At 48.3% G+C, this 21,319-nt stretch overlaps 1 protein-coding gene across 1 annotated transcript in view; it reads left to right on the top strand.

Annotated features, from left to right (window-relative positions):
* Positions 1 to 9,382: 9,382 nt before the first annotated feature.
* LOC105694626 (MOXD1 homolog 2) overlaps positions 9,383 to 21,319 on the top strand; it is a 90,411-nt gene continuing 78,474 nt past the window's right edge. Inside the window, exon 1 of the mRNA XM_023434960.1 lies at positions 9,383 to 9,643. Coding sequence (XP_023290728.1) covers positions 9,389 to 9,643 — 255 coding nt within the window. The 5' untranslated portion in view covers positions 9,383 to 9,388. The remainder of the gene's footprint in view (positions 9,644 to 21,319) is intronic.

Here is a 21,319-nt window from a genome sequence, read left to right as displayed (position 1 = left end):
AATTAGCACATAATTCCTCTGTATTCAGAAATCGTGTACTGGGGTGTTGCCGTGCTAGCTTGACGCACCTCGATTCTCCCATGTTTTTCATCTTTCTGTCCTGCGATCAGCACTAGGGTTGGCGATTCACCCCTTTAGGGGTGAGCATAAAAAATTGAAATTTGGTTTTTCTGCGAGCAATTAATTAGCAATAAATTCCTGCATACAATTCGTCGATGAACATTTACTTAATAATTGTTTATTATTGTGGCAGTGCTACCTTTATATAAAGCTGACATCGCCACCATTTTTCGGAAAAGTATAAGAGCAACAAATTCTTTTCTTGTGCAATAAAATAGCAATGAATTGGCAATAAATTTTCCAACAAATTTTATTGAATTGTGCTAAAGTGGCAATTCCAGCTTTATGTACATATTACGGCCGGCTAGTTACAGGGGGTTACTTAAGTGGCGAACAAACGGAGGCCCAAAAGTTGGAACGAGTTCCCCCCCGCCGCGAAGTTTCACTTATTTCCCGGGTCACGGCCCCCGTGGAAATCCTGTCGGAGGAAATTGATTTCTCCGAGGCCCGGCCGTTACGGAATCGTTACACGCCCCGACGTTTCGGGAGCGGCGTTTCCTGGGCCCGAGCGCCGGTTTTCCTTTTCTCCGGAGTTCTCGAAAAGGCCAGCTCGTTAAGCCGGCCGTTGAACGACCGGTGGCAGGTCGGCGATCGGCTCTCCTCCTGGTCCGCTTCTTGCCCGGAAGGGCGGGAAAAAGTTCCGATTTATTCGCCCCGAATTGGGCGGTCGAAGCCCAAGTGGAGCCGTTTCCGCTCTCGAGCCGCCTCCGGGCTTTTCGTTACGGCTAATCCTTAATTGCGCCATCGGTGGAACTCGTTTTAACCCCTTATGCCCTCGGCTCCAGGACCAGGAAAAACCAGAATTAATTCCCACTTTCGTTGCTGCGGCCGAAAAGTCGCTTTCCCTCCGCGGATCGGAGGAGTCATCTCCGTCTTCTCCTCCAATCGGTGTCCTGATGCCGGCCCAACTAACCTTGGTCCAATTCCTAATCCTCGGTTGCAATTAGCATTACATTCCACATTTAAGCAGCGGATTAACTCCACTGACCAAAAAACTTCCACCGTTTAAATTAACCATTTTTTATTTGCAATTACAACGACCCGTGGATGTAACCATTGGGGAGTTCTCTTTATAGAAAAAAATGGTTACCCTATTCAAACGAATTTGTCGTTGCTGGTGAACAATGTTGCAGCAATTAATAGGTTAAGTAATCGTTTCTTGTGGTCGATATAACAACGTTTGTTGCTGCAAGTGAGATTTCATGATTGTAAATTCTTTTTCTGCGTGCGGCCGTTGATGTTTCAGAGCGATCAGGCGAGTTCCCAGTGATTAGGTTTTGGTTCCTTCGAGGTTGGCTTTGGTCCTCGTCCCCCAGGATCCCGATCTGCCCCTTCGATCCCGCGATGGCTCCTTCCAGCTTCCTTCCACCCTGGGCACGGTTATTTATCGATCCCCGGTTCGCTCCGGGGCTCGCGATAACAAGGTCCGCGGTTAGAGGAAGCCAAAGTCTCCGGCCAATATCTATCGCTTGCTGCGCGAGAGGGTCAACCGGAGGTCCAGAGAATGCAGTTTATTATATCTCCTGGGATTTGTGGTCCCACGGGGAGAAAAGATACAATGGATAGGAGGCGCTATTGCGGTGCAAACCAAGGGACCAAGAGATACCCTGGACACGATGCGCCGTCACAACCTTGACAAGGAATTAATATGCCGCCGTAAATATCTATATGTCGAGGGACTTTCTTTCTGGACCCCGTTCGGTTTCGGCAGGAGAGATGGGGAAGAGTTATATTTCCCGTTTTATGGGACGCGGCCATTCCCTGTCGCGTAAAACTGACAACTTATACCAAGAGGCATCGTCGTTATTTCCAGGTGCGTAAAGCACCCCCACGGAAGAATTGAATTTTTTTTCCAAAAACCGAGCTAGCACAAAATTTCCGAATGTAGCACATAATTACCACATACAGAGCAGAAAATGTTAAGACAAAGAAATTTGAATTTTGTAAAGGTGGAGTGCCAGCTTTACGCACCTGTTATTTCCGTCAAAGGGACGTCTTACGGCACCTCTGGATAACCCGGCACTCGTAATCCAGTAATTTTCGGCGTCTTACAATTATTCCTGATTAGCTTGCGGCATTAGACCCCGCGGAATCCGCAACGGGACGGTGCTGCTTTCATCCTTTCGCGTATTCCCTCGCGGATGCAGTTTTCCGCCGCTGCCGCTTCTACGCGAATGCATTCCTGGAGTAATAGATATTAATGGAACCCGCGGCCTGCATGAGAAACGTTTAGCTTCGTGGATATATTCCGCCAGGTGTATAGCGTAAAGGGAAAAGAGGACGGACTCATTACGAGCACGGACATCGTACATGTTAATAATGCGCGTTCTACATAGACGAGGGCACCGAGCTTACACTTTCTACGTGCATCGTGTCCGAAGAGAGTCTTCGGTCGAGGACGCCGTTTCTCGTATTCATTCATATTCATTTCCGCTTCCGGTCGTCGTAACGAACGCCGACGTCCGAATCTCCGGCTCCGCCAACCCCGGTTTCCTTGGCCGACGTCTAAGTCGTGAAGGAAATGCTAAAAAATAACTATTCGACTCGAATAAACTCAAAGTGTCGCATTGTGAACAAGAAACGTGGCATAGAATTTATTCCAGTTTATCCGAGTGGGATAATTATTCTCTGGATCGACAAAATTAATTTTTAGCGAGGTCAACACGTGTTCTTGGCGCGAGACGCAACCTCGGTCGAGAGAGTGGAAGAAAGTCGACGGATGGTCCATGGCGCCCCACCTAATGTGAGCAAAAAACTCGACATCGAATTAATTCCAGGTTATCCAAGTGGGATAATTATTCTCTGGATCGACAAAATATCTCTTCGGAACCGTTCAGGAAGAAATAATTCCGATGGAATTTTTTTTTTTCTCGGTATAGAAACGTCGCGAGGTCGACCCGCGGCGGTTCGCGTTCTTGGCGCGAGACGCAACCCCGGCCGAGAGGGTGGAAGAAACTCGTCGGATGGTCCATGGGGCACCCCCGTGAGTGGGCTCGCCAGGTAAATAACCCATTGTGCACCCCGGCTCTCGAGTCGGAGCTCACTTCGGCCATTACTCCCTCGTTTGGTCCATAGAAGTGTAATTAAATCTAAGCGCGGCCGGACAAGCCGCGAACGAGCCCGCCGTGGGAAAGAACTCCTGGAGGGCGCTTTCGACCGGGGCTGCTAATTAACGTCGTGGCCGTCATCCGTTCGCCGTTTTCCCCGGCATAATTGGGAAAAGCGAGCGCAGCGCATTCGAGGCCCGGCAGGCCGACAAGCCAGAAAAGAGACGGTACTTGTTGCCGCGTTATGAACGCCCAGCAGCCGCGGTTTATGCGCACGAGGACCGCTCGGACGTAATCATCGCGTAATGGGCGGCCCACTATTCTAGGAAAAGTGCGCCTGGAAAGAAACCCCGTTTGTTGGCAGTGCCATTCCCGGCACTCGAATGCACACGTTGCACCCTTCTTCGCCGTTGCTCTCCCGTTTGGCCATGCATGCCTAATTAGAGCTAAGCGTGCTCGACTTGGCCGGACAACGCGGCCGGATCCGCGAATGGACGTAAAGAACCCAGGAACAGCACTTTCCACTAATTAACGCCGTGCTTGCCACCTGCCGCGAGCCGAGGATAATCGGGAAAAGCGATCGTCCGATTGTACCGCTGAAAAGGAGCGAATGCAGTGACGCCATGACGCGGAGTTGATCAAAATCTGGATTTCTTTGATAAAAAAAAAAAAAATTAAAAATCGCTGATTTTAATCCCGATTGAAATCAGGATTATTCTTTGAGGAGAAAAATTATATCCTTGATAAAACGAAAAAAAAAAAATCTTTACTCCTCCTGACATTACTTTGGATTTTTTTCATCGCAGGATTTTGTTGCAGCGATGCACATTTTTTTCAGTCAACCGGCTTTTTTTCTCAGGGCCTGTCGGTCGTATCGGGGATGAAAGCTAATTCGCGTAGCGTCGATAATGGACCGATAGTGCCGTTAAATGCGCCTATTTATTATTCTAGCGGATGGACGTACCGCATTTGCATCGGCAACTTTTCATAAATGTTCCCCTGTTCCATGGAGCCAGGCCGAGGGAGGCTATCGGTTCGGAAATTTCCAAATTTTCGTTCCCCGATCCCCATGGGAAGTTCCCACCGTGAATCCGTAATATCCGGGGTTTTCGGGCCATCGTTTGCAATTTCCGCGGAAACTCGGCGTAATGAGCAGACCGAAACTTTCCACGCCTCTGTGTAATTACGTCTATCGGGTATCGAGCGCGTTTAGTCCTCCACTTTTCCGGCAAACTATTATTTCGTATCCGTTCCTTTCCGCGATAGCCCTTCGATTGAAGATCGGCCGAGGGTGGAGGAGAAAAGGCCGTTTGCCATTTTCCCCGGGTTTCCCTTTTCCCTCTTTACCCCGTTTACCACCTACCGAGAGTTACTCGCGACTCTCCAAGTTTGTCTTTCTTATGACCGTCCCTCTCGCCAGCAATATTACTTATGCCGCCACTACAGGGTCACGTCGGGTTCGGAGTTCCACCTTTTTCCGAGAGCAACTTTAAACTTCCACGGTTATGAATATCCCGACTTTTGCCCGGGAAAACTTGTCCCGGGCCGACCACTTTTCAGGCCATTGAAATACCCCGAGTAAGTTAGAGGAGTTAGCTACGTAGATATCCACTTGTCGTCCATTTGTTTACCTATCGGTTGCATCCTTCGATGTCGGACCTCCCTCTTTAGGGACCTCCACCCAGAAACTCGAGGTTCCCCGTTTCCGGAAACTACGTGCGTGGAAGAGGAGAGGAACGCGACAAAGGCGAGACAACAAAGTGGGAGACGTGGGAGACTTAATTGAAATTTCTCGCCGCACTTCCGATAGTCTTTCTCCCTTTTCCTTCGTCTTTCCTTCGTCCTTCCGCTTTTCACGGGAATTAATCCAAACGGCGTCGAATGAGAAGCCAAATGTTGCGGGCGTCGATGGCGCGCTACGCACCATGTCGACTAGCTCTGCCAAATTCTCGTGTTTCCATCAGTTTCATCGCGCATATCGGTAACCCTCGACGTCATCGACATTTGGCTCGATCGATCGCGTCAACGCTTCGCTACGTTATCGACTCTCCCTCTCTCTCTCTGTCCACGCGCTCTCTGGCCGGTGGCGGGTACCTCTCCGAAGTCGAAATTAATATAGCCACGTCGAGTCCATCAGCGTGCGTTTCACCGGAATCCAGAGATCGGTCATAAGCGTAACCGAATGAGCGCAGGTGATTAGGCATCAGGATAAGAGCAATCTGCTAAATGCACCGCGGTAATTGCACGCACCGACTAGATATATCGCCATCTCGAATTCCCGCGTTACCCCGCACCGGAAACGCAATTCCCGAACTGCGTGAACTGAACATCCCGTCTCAAAAAAAATTCCACTCCTTGTTCTGTATCAATTTTGTTTCTCATTGACAATCGCCATGTTTCACGCAGAAGGTAATTGCGCCATACTAATTGAACGCAACAATTAGGTAAATATCGCCATTTCGAATTCCCACACTCCCCTGCATCAGGGAAGGATGCTGCACCGCGAATGCAATTTCCGAATTGCATGGAATTGAAAATCCCGTCTTCAAAGAATTCCCCGTTTTAGAAGATGCCCTTTACCCCTTCTTGTTCTGTATAAATTTTGTTTCTCATTGACAATCATCAAGTTTCACGCAGAAGGTAATTGCGCCGTAGTAATTGAACGCAACGACCATATAAGTGACGCCATTTCGAATTCCCACACTCCCCTGCATCAGGGAAGGATGCTGCACCGCGAATGCATTTTCCGAACTGCATGGAATTGAAAATCCCGTCTTCAAAGAATTCCTCGTTTTAGAGGATGCTCATTACCCCTCCTTGTTCTGTATAAATTTTGTTTCTCATTGACAATCGTCAAGTTTCACGCAGAAGGTAATTGCGCCGTAGTAATTGAACGCAACGACCATATAAGTAACGCGATTTCGAATTCCCACACTCCCCTGCATCAGGGAAGGATGCTGCACCGCGAATGCAATTTCCGAACTGCATGGAACTGAAAATCGGGTCTTAGAAAAAATTCCCCCGTTTTAAAAAATGACTTCGTTTTGTTTAAACTTTTTTTTTATTTGACAATGTTAAGTCTTAAAAGAGGGTCGAGGAGAGGTTCGATCGGCGTTTACAGGAAATCCGGAGATCGCTGCGAGGGACTGCAGGTGATCGGAAGGGGGCAATCCACCGAGTGTGCTTAACACTTAATCGGCGAGCTCCGGATATGAGCCCGGGAACGTAAAAGCGACCGGTTAAGCGTTAAGTGGTAATTGTACGCGGAAAGTACCTACTCACCTATGCCGCAAGCGGGCCGTCCGATAAGCCGAAGTGCCGAAGTGCGGCTCGGAGCAAAGGGCAGGCCGCCACTCGACGCCATCCATTAGCATCGTCGAAGAGACGCTGGGCGCGTCCGACGTCTCGCCTCGATTTCTTTTTTTTTTTCCCCCAAAGAATTTCCGACCGGTCTTCGACCGGATCGCGCATGGAATCGGGCATGGACGGCGACAAATGACGTTTCCGCCGACCTATCCGCGAATCCATCCGCCCATTAATGGTCAACGATGTCGGCAATTAGTTCGCCAATCTCTCCGACTCATCCGGTCGAGCGGACGCCCCGGCGTCGTTTCTCAAAGCCATTCGCAGGCCGTTCTTTGGAGTCGTTTGACTCCCAGGGTGAGTCCTTCCTCCGGGGGAGGACTTCCTTCCCCAGCATCCGAACTTAACTTCCCCCTTCCAACCTGGAGTTTTAGAGAGATCGAACGCACGTCGGCAGCACCTCGACCGACGTCCCCGTCGTTTCTCAACGACACCCCCAGACGTCCCTAGGCATCCTGGTGACGTCTGGGTTCAGACTCGAGGAAGGTACCGCCTGGTGATCACGTTCACAAGAATCGCGTACACTTACCCCGTAAACGCCGTACACAGACCTCGTCCACTCGTCGACGGCTTCCATCATCCGGTACAGAGTCGGTCCGGAACTCGTTCGACGTGCCGTATCAAAAAGCCGACCTCCACTTCTGGTTCCCAGGACACGATCCAGGATCGCGTCCCGATCGGGTCCGAAAACACCGTCGAGTCCGCGATGACGGGAATATTAACGAGTGCGAGCCGCGCTTCCACCCGGGGAACAATAGTTTTGCTTTTGACGGTTCGTATATTCCGGGGATTTATTTAACTAATAGCGCATACGAGGGGCGGGGGCCAAGTGACGGTCCGGCGTCGCGGCGCTCGCGCTGGGAACGTTCCAGGTTGATGCCACCGGCGTTGGACGCAATTTGAGGGCAATCGACTGAACGACACGCCGCAAATCAAACCCGTCCATGGCCACCGTAACCTATTTTCCTCTCCCTCTGGCCAGCTAGCTTCCGATCGGACGGTCTCGCTCTTTGTGGACGCCGTTTCTCTCTCTCTCTCCGCACCTCCCTTTTCAACCCGGACTCTCGGCGCCGTCCTCTCAATTTGAGTTGACGCTTCTCTTCTCGAGTAGTCGCGCGACAGCTGCGATTCCCCTCGGTCCATCGCTCGTCCGGGTTGCCGACGAGTCACCAAATTCGGCTTGCTCGAACGTACAATACTCGGTACAGTACTTAGTATAATTCGACCCGGCTGTATACATACATTGCAACGTCGATACTGTGGATATTTAGAAGACCCTTCTTTACCGACGTCGGTAACATTTCTCGACGTCTTTCACCTCACCTTGTATACATTTCGCTTGAAATCGTCGTGTAATTCATAAAATGCATTGAGAATGTGTTTATATGTAAATCGTAATATCCATAAAAATTCAATATCAAGGAATTAAACGTAACAGTCTGTTTGGTTAATATCTTGAAAAACGCGGATAGATATCCGAACCTCGATGGCCTTGTTAAAGTTACCGTCGCTCGTTCGAGATTTTCAGGAAATGAGATTCTCTGTCCAATTTGACGCTCCAGGGTAATGATCTCGGGTAATGATAGGCTAAGTTCCGCGCCTCGCAATTATAACGCTTTTTAAGCGCTTGTTTTTATGTATTTGGCGCGGAACTCTACTATACGGAACTAGGCGAGTAAGGGGAAAATGGACCATCGTCAAGATTTTCCATAAAATCCCACACAGCGACGCTTTTCATTCTACGCTCTTTAAGCGCTTATTTTTATATATTTGGCGCAGAACTCTACCGAGGTCGCTTACTTGCGAGTTGGTCGAAGATTTCCGTAAGAATCTCGATTTCGCCGAGACTCGCGGATAGAAAAAGTGTCCGTTCGCTTTCTAGGTGAATAAGAGGAAAATGGACCACCGTCAAGATTTCACTCTACACTCTACGCTCTTTAAGCGCTTATTTTTATATATTTGCCGCGGAACTCTACCAAGGTCGCTTACTTGCGAGTCGGGCGAAGATTTCGGTCAGAATCTCGATTCCGCCGAGACTCGCGGATAGAAAAAGTGTCCGTTCGCTTTATAGGTGAATAAGAGGAAAATGGACCACCGTCAAGATTTTCCATAAAATCCCACGCAGCGGCGCGTTAAAAAGGGAGCGTAAAAACGGTGCATCCTAAAAGCCACCCCGAGTTAAGAGTTCCCGAGAGCGTTCTTTCAGGAGTGGCTCGCGGTCCGCCGTGAATGCGCGGCCCGATTAACCTCGTACGGATGTGCCTTTCCCGGCTCTTTGGCGAGCTTCTTAAACGAAATGCGCCCCCGTGCCAGCCTGGAGAGAGCGTTAACCGAGAGCGACGTGCGGTAAAAGTCGATGAAACCGGCGCTAATCGTCGTTTCGTTTTAAAGGGACGGCGCTTTAACGGCGCGTCCGCGGCCTGGAAGGGTGAAAGTTATCGTCAGGGGGTAACGGGTCGGCTAAATTATTAAAAGGCAATATCCAGGGTAGTCCGCAAAGACGTAAAGCCCAGGAGAGTACCCGCTCATCTCGGTCCTCTTCTGCCCCGAGAGGAAAAGATTAGCTGATTGAAATAAATATATGTCATCGCCTCAGCCATACATAACTGCAAGCAACAAATGATTTCGTCGAGGAAAAGAAAATCACAACTTTGATTTAATTGATTCTTCACACCAGGTCTTTGGATGTCAGTGATTTGCGATGGGGCGAATTCATTACTAAGATTCCACGATTTGCCTACATGTATTTGGCGCGAACCTCCACCGGGTTTTTTAATGAAGTTTTAGGGAACTACCGAATACACCTTCTAAATGATATTTATTTGTTTGTTTACCGCAGATGCTCTGAGCTGGTCGACATGGAGCCCAAGAGCCTTCTAACGTGCTTCCTCGTCCTCGTCGTGTCCGGCGTCGGGGGCGTCGAGTGGAAACACAGTGCAGTCCTCGACAACAACTTCCTGGTGCTCTGGACACCTGGGGATCGGGATGTCACCTTCGAGATCCAGGTGAAGACTCTCGGATACGTCGGTCTCGGTTTCACCAAGAACGATCGCCGAGTGGGCGCCGATATGGTCATCGGATGGGTGGACAACAATGGCCAGGTTCATCTTCAGGTGAGTGTTACCTGTGGTTTATCTACAACAATGAAAAAAAAAAAAAAAAAAAAACAATCATTGAACCAAAGAACATATTTCTTCAAGTGCAAAGAGGAATTTAACTGAACCAAATTCAAATCAATTTTCGTAATTCCAAGGAGACGTTGCATACAATTTATTCCAGTTTGAGGTAAACAATGATTCTAATATAATTAATTTAATTAAATTAATATAATTAATAAAATTATCTGGTTACATTCAATGAAATATCTCTTTGGGTCATTGAACATTGAATGGTTGATAATATAGTTGACTGTACTGTCGAGAAATCCCGTTTTTTAGGGCTGGGGTTTCTTTCTTTCCGGCATAAATATGTACTTAACCCATCGAATAATAATTCGGTATTTGCGTTCAAGGTGAGCCAAGGCATAACGCAAACACTCGTTTCTCTATAATTTCGCTCCCCCGCGATTGAAAAAGAAAACCCCATGAGAGCTCCATCGCCGCAAATCTGTTTGTTGCTACCGCGCCGCACCACCGAATCGTACATATTGCAATAATCCGAAACGATCGCCGATCTACCGTGGAGAGAACGTAATGATAGTCGTTGGCCGATAACCAAGGGGTGTCCCCTTTCGATCGGCGCATCCCGATAGTAATCGATCCCGCCAACTATAGCCAGCGCCCTGTCATTAAGGGTTATAGTCATTTTGTCCGACACGCGTACCTCCCCCGCCCTCAATTTCGTCCTTACACGGAGAAAAAAAGAAATCTATTGAACCTACAGAAAAATCTGTAAAATGTAAATAAGAATGAAATAATAACTAACACTTATAAATATTTTTAATCTGTCTAAAAAAAAATATATGGACCAATCAGACCGAATGCTGTGAAAAAGTAAAATTACCTGGATTAATTTACGGGAGAGCTTTTAACCGTATCGTGAACAATTTTTAGCAGATAGGCCTCTGTAACTCTAGGGCACTTATTTCTCTCCGTGACTCGATAACAGGTGGATTTTCAATTAATTTTCCGAAATACCTCACCAACCATCCCTATTTCTCGGAGTTTTTCAAAGCTACGAGGGAGAGGCGCTAAAATTTGCACGTCCGGCTAAGGGCGGCGCGGGTGCGGCAGTTCCGCTGAAAAACTGCGTACCTTCCGTCCTCTTTTTGTCCTTACCTTTTCCATCCCTCTGTCTTGCAAAGGACGTTGTTCGCACAAGTGCCGAATACTTTGTGCCCTCGCGTGTTCCGCCCTTTCGGGCCAGAGGAAACAGTTTTTCGCGCCCCGGGCGCTCCTCTCTCGGAGCTTTCGACTCGGCAGGACCGAGTGGACGAGGAATAACCTGGTGCCGAGCTTTTGACTACCACGTTCGTTCATCTAGGATACCATAGAGCCTATACGACCCCGCCTATACGAACTCGGTGCTTGACCGAGTTCGAGTCGAAACGTCGATCGATCCGACGCGAGCACCCTCGTCCACCCTGAGGACGCCAAAGTGGTTCGCCGTCCTTTGAGGGTTCACGTCCTGCGACGATTCCTGGCCGATCACCTTATTTACATTAAAAGTCCACGGTAACGCTTCTCGAGAATCTCTTAATAATTTCTCGCATCGAGTCAAGCGAGATCCTGAGAAAAAAAAGATTAATTGCCTAAAGCAAACATATATCGTTGAAACAATTATTTGCTCGAGAAGAAAAATTGGCGTTGACTTAAACAGATTTTGTATACTCAATCTGACATTTTGTTGCTGCAACGCATGTTTCTTTGAGTCAAGCAATTTTTTTTTTTTCTCAGGACGAGAGTCGGCAGACTCGAGGAGGGTGTTAACGCGAGGAGTCGAGTTTTAACGAGCGTTCGCACTGAGAAAAAAAAATAAATTGCCCGAAACAAATAAATATCGTTGCCTGGGTCAAGAACCAACCATTTCATCGAGAAAAAAAATTGGCGTTGAGTTGAACTAATCGTCGTTGACTCACACAGATTTTGTATACTCAATCTGACATTTCTTTTGTGGATTTTGTTGCTGCAACGCATGTTTCTTTGAGCCAAGCAATTTTTTTTTTCTTCAGGACGAGAGTCGGCAGACTCGAGGAGGGTGTTAACGCGAGGAGTCGAGCTTTAACGAGCATTCGCACTGAGAAAAAAAAGTTAATTACCCGAAACAAATAAATATTGTTGCCTGGTTCAAGAACCAACCATTTCATCGAGAAGAAAAATCGGCGTTAAGTTAAACTAATCGTCGTCGACTCCAACAGCTTTTGTATACTCAATCTGACATTTTGTTGCTGCAACGCATGTTTCTTTGAGTCAAGCAATTTCCTTTTTTCCTCAGGACTCGAGTCGGCAGACTCGAGGAGGGTGTTAACGCGAGGAGTCGAGTTTTAACGAGCGTTCGTCCTCACGGGCACATAAATCCCCGTATCTCGGTGGCCGCATCCACGCTCGACTAAACTCGCGGCGCACCTTCTCGGTCTTGCTTTTGGTTTCGGGCGAACGTCCGACCTCGTCCCTCCGGTAACCCGGACGGTCGGAGCGCACGCAGCGGGCAATTTGCATGAAGCGAAGGGCAGAGTCCGCGCGCTCCGTGACGAGGTATAGGAAAGCAATCTTCTCCGAGTCGTACGCGGTGACCGAGAAGAGCGGTGGGCGGCGTGGGTACATACCGCGGTACGGATATGGATATGGAAACCTCGTGTACCTACGTATGTACCGAGGTACCTTCGCAAGTGGGCCGCAGATGGAGGAGTGGCGAGCACACGACCGCGCCGTGCACTCGCCGACTGCCGCACGAGGAGTCGAGGTTAGGTTAGGTTAGGTTAGGTTAGGTCGAGTAGCGCCGCGGCAACGACGTAAATTTGCAAAATTGAAAATTTCAAGGAATCCTCGTATACTTGGCCGCGGCTTACAAACCGCTCTCTTTCAATTTCGCGGTTTAACAATGCACCTCCCGGTGGACGCAAGTGCATTGTTAGGGCGACGAAAATTGAATACGATTTGTGATCTTACGTATCAATTTTTTCTACCCATTTTCGCGCTTTCATATTAACATAGTATATCGGTACAGTGTGCTGGACGGAGAGATAAACTTCCCTGAGAATGAATTTTTTAAAGGAATATTTTGTCATTTCAAAGAATAAGTATTTCACTCGAGTGAACTGGATTAAATTCGATGCGACATTTCTTCCGGAATTATGACAATTTATTTGAGTTTATTTGAGGGAAATAATTTTTCTTTGAATTAACATGTTTCTTTGGTCAAGTGAATTTTTCTTTCTCGGGGTAGACCCACCCTCCGACAATTTTCACCTTACCTGGCCATATGTGCCCATAATTATGAAAGTGGTCTAAGTCATATATTTTTTGTTTTGAAATTACATTGAATTAATTTAGTTTGAAATAATGTGGCGTGAAATAACTGATAGACTCATTTTTTTTTTCAATTTTGACTCAGACCACTTTCATAATTATGGGCACATATATGAACACGTCCACGTACCTGGGTGACCGAAAGGAGCCGCATGCACGCGAGCACCTTCGTAGGTACTCTCGTAAGTGGGCGGGAGGGCAGGCAACGCGTTCGTCTCGTGTGTCCGCAATTTTTCCCGCGGAATCGTTGCGGCCCGTTCCATAATGCATGCCGTGTGGCGCAACGCTCGCTCCTCCACCTCGAGCGGGCCGATGGCCAACGGGAGTGAGAAGCTTTTTCGTTATGATCGTAATCTAAGAACCAGACCAGCCGCAGGCTTCCAGACCGACCGACCGCTCGCGGAACGCTTGCGGTCCTCCCGCTCCGCTGAAGCGCGCAGAAGGGCATTTTTCGCGAGGTCCGATTAGCGACTTGCCAGGGTACCGAGAGGGAAGAATCACTTTCCGGAAAGAAAAATGAAATTGACCGCAAGAAATATATATGTACATTGTAGACATATACATCATTGCCTGAATCACGTACAACGGCAGGAAACAATTATTTCCTCGAGAAGAAAAATTATATAGTTGGTTTAAAGGAATTCTCTTGACTCTTCCTGACGTCTCTTTGGATTTTGTTGCAGCACATTTCTTTGTGTTGACCAACTTTTTTTTTTTGTATTAAGTGATACCGGTTGATGGTCCAGATTTCTCTCGCGAATCGCTCGAGATGTCGCTTGCGGGTACTTGGCGTTTTCCCACGCGCACTTTTTGGCCACGGAGCGGCGATTCCGCGGTTTCGGTAATCCTGCCGTAGCGGCCGGACCGTAAACAGGACGAAACAAATGGAATTACGGCGAGAGTGCCTGGGAAGGCCGGGTTTCTATTCCGCGCTCCGTTCCGCGGCCTGCCGCCATATCCCGAGCACAATTGTCGAGCGATAAAGGGAGACGGGACCGAGAGAGAGAGAAAGCAGGGATGAAAACTGAATTCGCCGTATTCTTCGTCCTCTGCTTCGAAATCCGCCGAACGAGGTTTCCCGGGGTTTTGGGAAGCGCTCCGTTATTTGTTTTATCGAGCTCTGCTTTCGTCGAAAAACCGCTCCGCCTTTGGAGTTGCGGCAGGGAAATGCAGAGATTGAATGCGAAAATTCGCGGAATCGCGGAAGACGCCGTGCGTTGCTTCCATTTTGAAGAATTGAAAGCTAAAAGTGTGGAATTGCGAAAGACGCCGTGCGTTGCTACCATTTTGACGAATTGAAAGCGAAAATTCGCGGAATCGCGGAAGACGCCGTGCGTCACTTCCGTTTCGACGAATTGAAAGCGAAAATTCGCGCGAAAGACGTCGTGCGTCGCTACCATTTTGACGAATTGAAAGCGAAAATTCGTGGAATCGCGAAAGACGCCGTGCATCGCTTCCATTTTGACGAATTGAAAGCGAAAATTCGTGGAATCGCGAAAGACACCGTGCGTCGCTTCCATTTTGAAGAATTTGAAGCGGAAATTCGCGGAAGACATCGTGCGTTGCTTCCATTTTGAAGAACTAAAAGCGAAAATTTGCGGAATCGCGAAAGACGCCGTGCGTCGCTTCCATTTTGAAGAATTGAAAGCTAAAAGTGCGGAATCGCGACAGACGCCGTGCGTTGCTACCATTTTAACGAATTGAAAGCGGAAATTTGCGGAATCGCGAAAGACGCCGTGCGTTGCTTCCATTTTGAAGAACTGAAAGCGAAAAGTGCGGAATCGCGAAAGACGCCGTGCGTTGCTACCATTTTGAAGAACTGACAGCGAAAATTCGCGGAATCGCGAAAGACGCCGTGCGTCGCTTCCATTTTGACGAATTGAAAGCGAAAATTCGCGGAATCGCGGAAGATGTGCGTCACTTCCGTTTCGACGAATTGAAAGCGGAAATTCGCGAAAGACGCCGTGCGTCGCTTCCATTTCGACGAATTGAAAGCGGAAATTCGCGAAAGACGCCGTGCGTCGCTTCCATTTCGGCGATCGTCCAATCCGGCAGGTAAATCAAGGCGAAAAGGTCGGATTTTCGCGAAAATCCTTCCGTTTCCGGAAAATAGAAGCGGCTTTTCGTCCGCAAAAATCGCGGAGGGTGGAAGTTGGTCCTGTAATCGATCTACCCCGTCAGATGAAATACCGAAATACCGGAACATAGATACACCGGGTGCCGTCGAAACGCCGTCCGGTTGAAAGGGGATTCCTGAGCGGATGATCCGCGTCTTGAACGAGCCCCATCCTACGCGCCGCACCGGACAGGGACCGGCGGAGAGAGCACGGATTCGCCATTAGCGGAAGCACCGGCCCGTTCCTCTTTCCCTCGTTTGCCCGTCGAACACGCGGCCGATCCGCGGCGGCCGGTTGCAGCGAGGTCTTGCGTAAAAATCCCAGCGCGCGGAAATATCCACCTTGTGCGTTTCCGACGCGGGGGCGCCGTGGAAGGAACGACCGCACCTCGATGGAATTCCGCATACCCTGTCAATAGGATTCAGCGTAAATGCAGTTACGTACCGAGCCACGGCACGCGTATGCGAGGGCGGGAATACCGCGCCGTTTGCACCGCAGTCCGCCGTAGAGATGAAATGGATGGATCTTTGAGGTCGACGAGAAAAATTGAAAAAAAAAAAAAAAAGAATCATTGAACCAAAGAAATGTCTTTCTTCGGTTCGGTGCAATTTTTTTTGTTTTTTTCTTAATGTGCGTTTTGCAAGGAAACGGAAACGTCTTGGCCGGGAAAATTGGAGTCGATCGACGACGTTCGGATCACCTCGAGGACTCAACTGCGTTATGTTCCGTGTATATTCCGCCTGTCAAGCGGGCCACGGTGAATATGCAAGTACACGGGTGCACGCGGGGCCATTTGCGTATGCACGCGTCCTCGTGAATGCCGCTACGCGGCACCGTTTGAGCGGACCGGCCGCAATAGAAATCCGCGGCGGGATAAGTGCGCGCAATTTCGGAAGCCAAGGGAGATCCTTGTCGGGAGGTCTTTCTGTCGGAAGGACCTTTTTCTCCGGACCCTCGACGTCGACCGGCGGAACCGCTCCCTTGAAGAAGACGCCGCTTTGTCGGGTCGCCATATGTCTCGGCCTGGTAAAAAGGAGCCGTCTCTCGGAATTTCGGGTTAACGGACGCCTCGAGACCCCTCCGTCGTGGTAACGAGGACAACAATGCCGACAAAGTATTTTTTTCTCCCCTCGATTTAGTCGTCGCGACGCCGAATCGTCTCCAGGCGTCGCGGGTGGACGGAGACAGGACACCTCTCCGCACTTCCGGAAGACCTCCAGGGTCGACCTGAGAAAAATCCATGGAAATTTGAATAGATTTTTACACACTTCGCAACTTTAGTTTCACATAGAAATACCTAAAATAGAAGAATTACAAATTAGATAAGGTATAAGTACACCCAACATTGTATATTCACCGGATTGTTGGATTTTTACTTGAATTTAATGAACACGTTACATTATCATATACTATAGTTCAACTCAGATTCTGAATATGATATTACAGAGACGATGTAATTTCACTGCAATTTATCCTGGGATCGAAATATCCAATTATTGAGTATGCCCATTTACATGGACATTTTTATCAGTGTACCCGGGTTGTCCCAAAATCGTTACGATTACCACAATTGTGGTTTTCCTGAACATTCTTTTTTTTTTCTATGCCTCCTTTCGCACCTGACTTTCCGGGCTATATTTCATAAACTCGCGTTTGTCGGAGAGGGAATTCTTAGGTCCTTTTTACTCGACTTTAATGAACACGTTACATTATCATATACTATAGTTCAACTCAGATTCTGAATATGATATTACAGAGACGATGTAATTTCACCGTGCGTTGCTTCCATTTTGAAGAATTGAAAGCTAAAAGTGTGGAATTGCGAAAGACGCCGTGCGTTGCTACCATTTTGACGAATTGGAAATAATAACTAACACTTATAAATATTTTTAATCTGTCTAAAAAAAAATATATGGACCAATCAGACCGAATGCTGTGAAAAAGTAAAATTACCTNGATTACCACAATTGTGGTTTTCCTGAACATTCTTTTTTTTTTCTATGCCTCCTTTCGCACCTGACTTTCCGGGCTATATTTCATAAACTCGCGTTTGTCGGGGAGGGAATTCTTAGGGCCCAACCGGGCGCGTATCTGAATCGCTGAGTAAACGGCGCGTCCACTGAAAGTACCTCTTCTTTCCTCCCTACCCGTGAACCGCGTCAGGAAATACTTGCATACGATTAGCACGGAAGGCATTCCGCGGTGCGTCCGGCACGACACGCCCGAATCGAAGGAATCAAGTGGAATAAATTGTTCGAGAGTCGTGCAATTCGGTTACGGCGGTAAAGTCCCCGGAACGTTGCACTCCCGGCAGGGCGGAGGACGTAAAGAATTCCTATAGAATCCTTCGGCGGATCGTAATAGCGGTGCTCCCCTTTGTGTTTGCGTGCTCCTTTGCGTCCTCGGATATATTGCGTGTGCCTTTGCCCGCGACTCGCGTGTACCCGCTCCGCACCGGACAAACGAGAGCACCGCGAAGGAGGGAATAATAAGTGGAGGAGGGAAGGACCGGTAGGAAGACGGAGGCGTCGGAACGTTCGATCCTGCCCCCGGGAATTCCTTCGAAAATTCTTTCCTTCTCGTTAGCCGCGGCTACATGTTAATGCGAGTGCCCCTACGTACATAACGCACAAATTACGCGTCTATTACCCCGCGTGGTCTGCGAATTCGGGGCGGAAACGCGTCTTCCGGGGACCTCCTCGAGTTTAGCTAAGTTTTGCCCTCAGAAATAAAATTTCATTGAACCAAATAAATATTTTCTTTTTTCATAGATTATTTATTTGTCTCTAATAAACTTGAATAAATTGGATGCGACGTTTATTCGAAATTCCTCCAAATTCCGCGTGGTGAATTTGGGGCGGAAACGCGTCTCGCGGGGACCTCCTCGAGTTTAGCTAAGTTTCGCCCTGAGAAACGAAATTTCATTGAACCAAAGAAATATTTTCTTATTTCGTAGATTATTTATCTGTCTCTACTAAACTTGAATAAATTGTATGCGACGTTTATTCGAAATTCCTCCAAATTCCGCGTGGTGAATTTGGGGCGGAAACGCGTCTCGCGGGGACCTCCTCGAGTTTAGCTAAGTTTCGCCCTGAGAAACGAAATTTCATTGAACCAAAGAAATATTTTCTTATTTCATAGATTATTTATTTGTCTCTAATAAACTTGAATAAACTGGATGCGACGTTTATTCGAAATTCCTCCAAATTCCGCGTGGTCTGCGAATTCGGAGCGGAAACGCGTCTTCCGGGGACCTCCTCGAGTGTAGCTAAGTTTCGCCTTGAGAAACGAAATTTCATTGAACCAAGGAAATACTTTTTTATTTCATAGAATACTCATTTCACTCATGTGAGCTCAAATAAATTGTCATAATTACAAAGAAACGTTGCATCCCATTTATTCAGGTTCATCCGAGTCAAATAATTAATCTATGAATTAACAGAATATTTCTTCGGTCCAATGGGATCTTTTTCAGGGTGATTGCATATACGTTTCTGCCGCAGGTGAAATTATTCCTGCAGTAAGAGGGAAAGCTTATCAGCAATGTCGCCTTTTGTCAGAAGTGGAAATTCCTTTTTTTCCGTGCAAGGCGAGGGTGCGCGCCATTGGTCCCGCAAAAACCGCCCAGGGAACGAAGCTCGTTATCTCCGGAAAAGAGGGGCTCGATACTTGGGGAAATAAACCGAGCGTTACCGAGCGTTCCCGGAAAATGAAAGACACTCGTTGATTCTTGCCCGAGAAACGCTCGGGGCACCCTCCGAGGATTTCTTTTCCAGGGACTTCGGCCGCGGGAAGAGACGCTCGGCGTCGTTCCCGTTGCTCTTAAATACGCCTTCGAAAGCGTCGAGGCCGACCTCGTCACACACTGCTAAACGAAATGCACCGGTTAACTTTCCGCTTTATCGCCATTTCTGCAATTACCAGCCTCGAATCTGAAGTACAGCCTGAAGGCTGCCCCCCTAAAAAAAGAAAAAAAAAATACCCCGAGCCAAAGAACTATGTTATTAATTCAACTAATTCGATTATATTTAAGAAAACATTCCTTCGGTTCGATGGAACTTTTTTACCCACCCTGAAAATTGTGCGAAATCGTGCAAAAATCTATGTGGCGGGATTTTTGTAAGTCCCCAATCGGACTCCCTCGAGACTCGCCTGGCGTGGGGTAGGTCAGGAGACGCGAAATGCGTTTACTTTGTATTTACTCGTAATGTACCAAGGTACATTGAATTAAATAAAGGGGACGACGCGAGGATTCTTTCTATTTCCACGGAGGATAGCGGTCCAACTTTTACCTGTACGGTGCTTTACGATATCAAAGTGCGGTTGTGGTTTCGCGTTTCTCTTTGATCTCCCCCTCGTCCCGTCCTACTTTTACCGTCCCGCGGATGGGAGTTTTAAAATCCCGGCTTTTGAGGGAGAGAAGGAACTCGCGGTGCGATTCATTGTTTGATAAAGTTCCTGGGAAGTCGTAGGTGGGTCTCAACGGGCGGCTTTTGCCGTCAGCCGAGATCTAATCATCTGCGAACGTACGTGTCACGGCCGGAGGTAAACTTCAATTCCGGACGCGGAACGAGTCATCCCGTTGTTCCGACCTCGTAAATACTGTGTACCGAGTATCCACCTCGGAAAGGGACTTTTTGAAAAATCGCTGGACATCGACGTCTCGGCAGTAGCCGATATCTCGCGTGCTCTCCTTTCTCGTCCCTATACCTTCGAGGGGCGCTTTTACGCCCTCGTAAAGTCCACGCCGATACAGTTGACGCCTGGCAAGTAGCCCGGAAAATGCACGGATTGTAAGAATCGCGGTCTAGCCGGCGTAGCCGATATCAGGGCATGCGATAAAAGCGCGGAATCGTGGATACCCTGAGGAAAAGAATTCATTGGACCGAAGGGCACGTTTCTTTGAGTGGTGCCGATAGAAATATTTCGCAAAATCAAAGAATCATTTAACACGAAAACTCAGATTGTCATAATTCCGAAGAATTGCTGCGTCCAATTTATCGGAGTGAAATAATTATTCTGTGATTTAAAAAAAATTCTTCTTTGGTTCCATGACACTTTTTCTCGGTGTAGCCGATATCAGGGCACGTGATAAAAGCGCGGAATCGTGGGCAGATACCCTGAGGAAAAGAATTCATTGGACCGAAGGGCCCGTTTCTTTGAGTGGTACCGATAGAAATATTTCGCTAAGTCGAAGAATAATTTCACACGAATTAACTCAGATTGTCATAATTCCGAAGAATTGCTGCGTCCAATTTATTGGAATTATTCATGATTTAAAAAATCAGGGCGCGCGATAAAAGCGCGGAATCACGGGTAGATAGGTGTTCGACCAAGGTGGAGGAGCGGCCTCGCCGTGTACAGGGATATATTTAGGGGCGAGTGCGAGTGATGGATCGCACCTCGTTACGGGGAATATAGATCGGCATTGTAATACAGTATGTACCGTGGGTACTTGGTTCCGAGACGGTTGCCGGGCTACCTTCTCGGTAGGAACCCGATGGGCACCCCGATACTGTCACGACTCTCGTACGCAGGGCGTGAACGACCACTCCGTCGGGATCACCGGGATCACCTCTCGGGGGGATTTATCGGCGAGCACCGCCAGGAATCGTGGACAAAGGAGAGGGCCACGATCTCGACGGCTGGAATTATCCCGGCGCGTTTCGAGTACGAATTTACCAGCAGGAATGCAAACGGAGCACCAAGACATAACCAAACCCTCCACCCTCCCCGACGTCGACTTTCCGACTTTCCCTCGAAATCCCCTACCCTCATCCATCCACCCCTTTTCATTTTCCCCCAAATTCCAGAGGAACTAGGAAAACCCATCGGAAATCCATCCCTAGGAACAATTTCCCGCGTTCCGATAAGTGCCCATCCCCAAGACTCCACGCACCCGTTCCACGAGATGGTTCCATGGGAGTCTGGGTGGTGGATGGTCCAGCTTCTTCCTTCCTAACCCCCTACCTTTTTTTCTTTATTTCTACCCCATAGTTCTCGCGGTTTGACAAATGACGATTACGTGCTCGCGAATGTTGGCTGCCATCAAGGAGATTGGAAAAAGTGCCGAGAGTCGCGCTCTTTCTTTTACTTCCTCGCGAAGGAGTAACGATATCAGGGGCCAGTGATTTATCGCCGGATCTTTATTCACGAAAGCATCGCCCTTGCCTCGGACTTTTTCGAAATCCCGTGGCAAAGAGAT

Source organism: Orussus abietinus, unplaced genomic scaffold (genome assembly GCF_000612105.2).
Source record: "Orussus abietinus isolate OABI.00-Male unplaced genomic scaffold, Oabi_2.0 scaffold90, whole genome shotgun sequence".
In the NCBI taxonomy this organism is placed as follows: domain Eukaryota; kingdom Metazoa; phylum Arthropoda; class Insecta; order Hymenoptera; family Orussidae; genus Orussus; species Orussus abietinus.
This window is presented reverse-complemented; position numbering and strand designations above follow the sequence as displayed.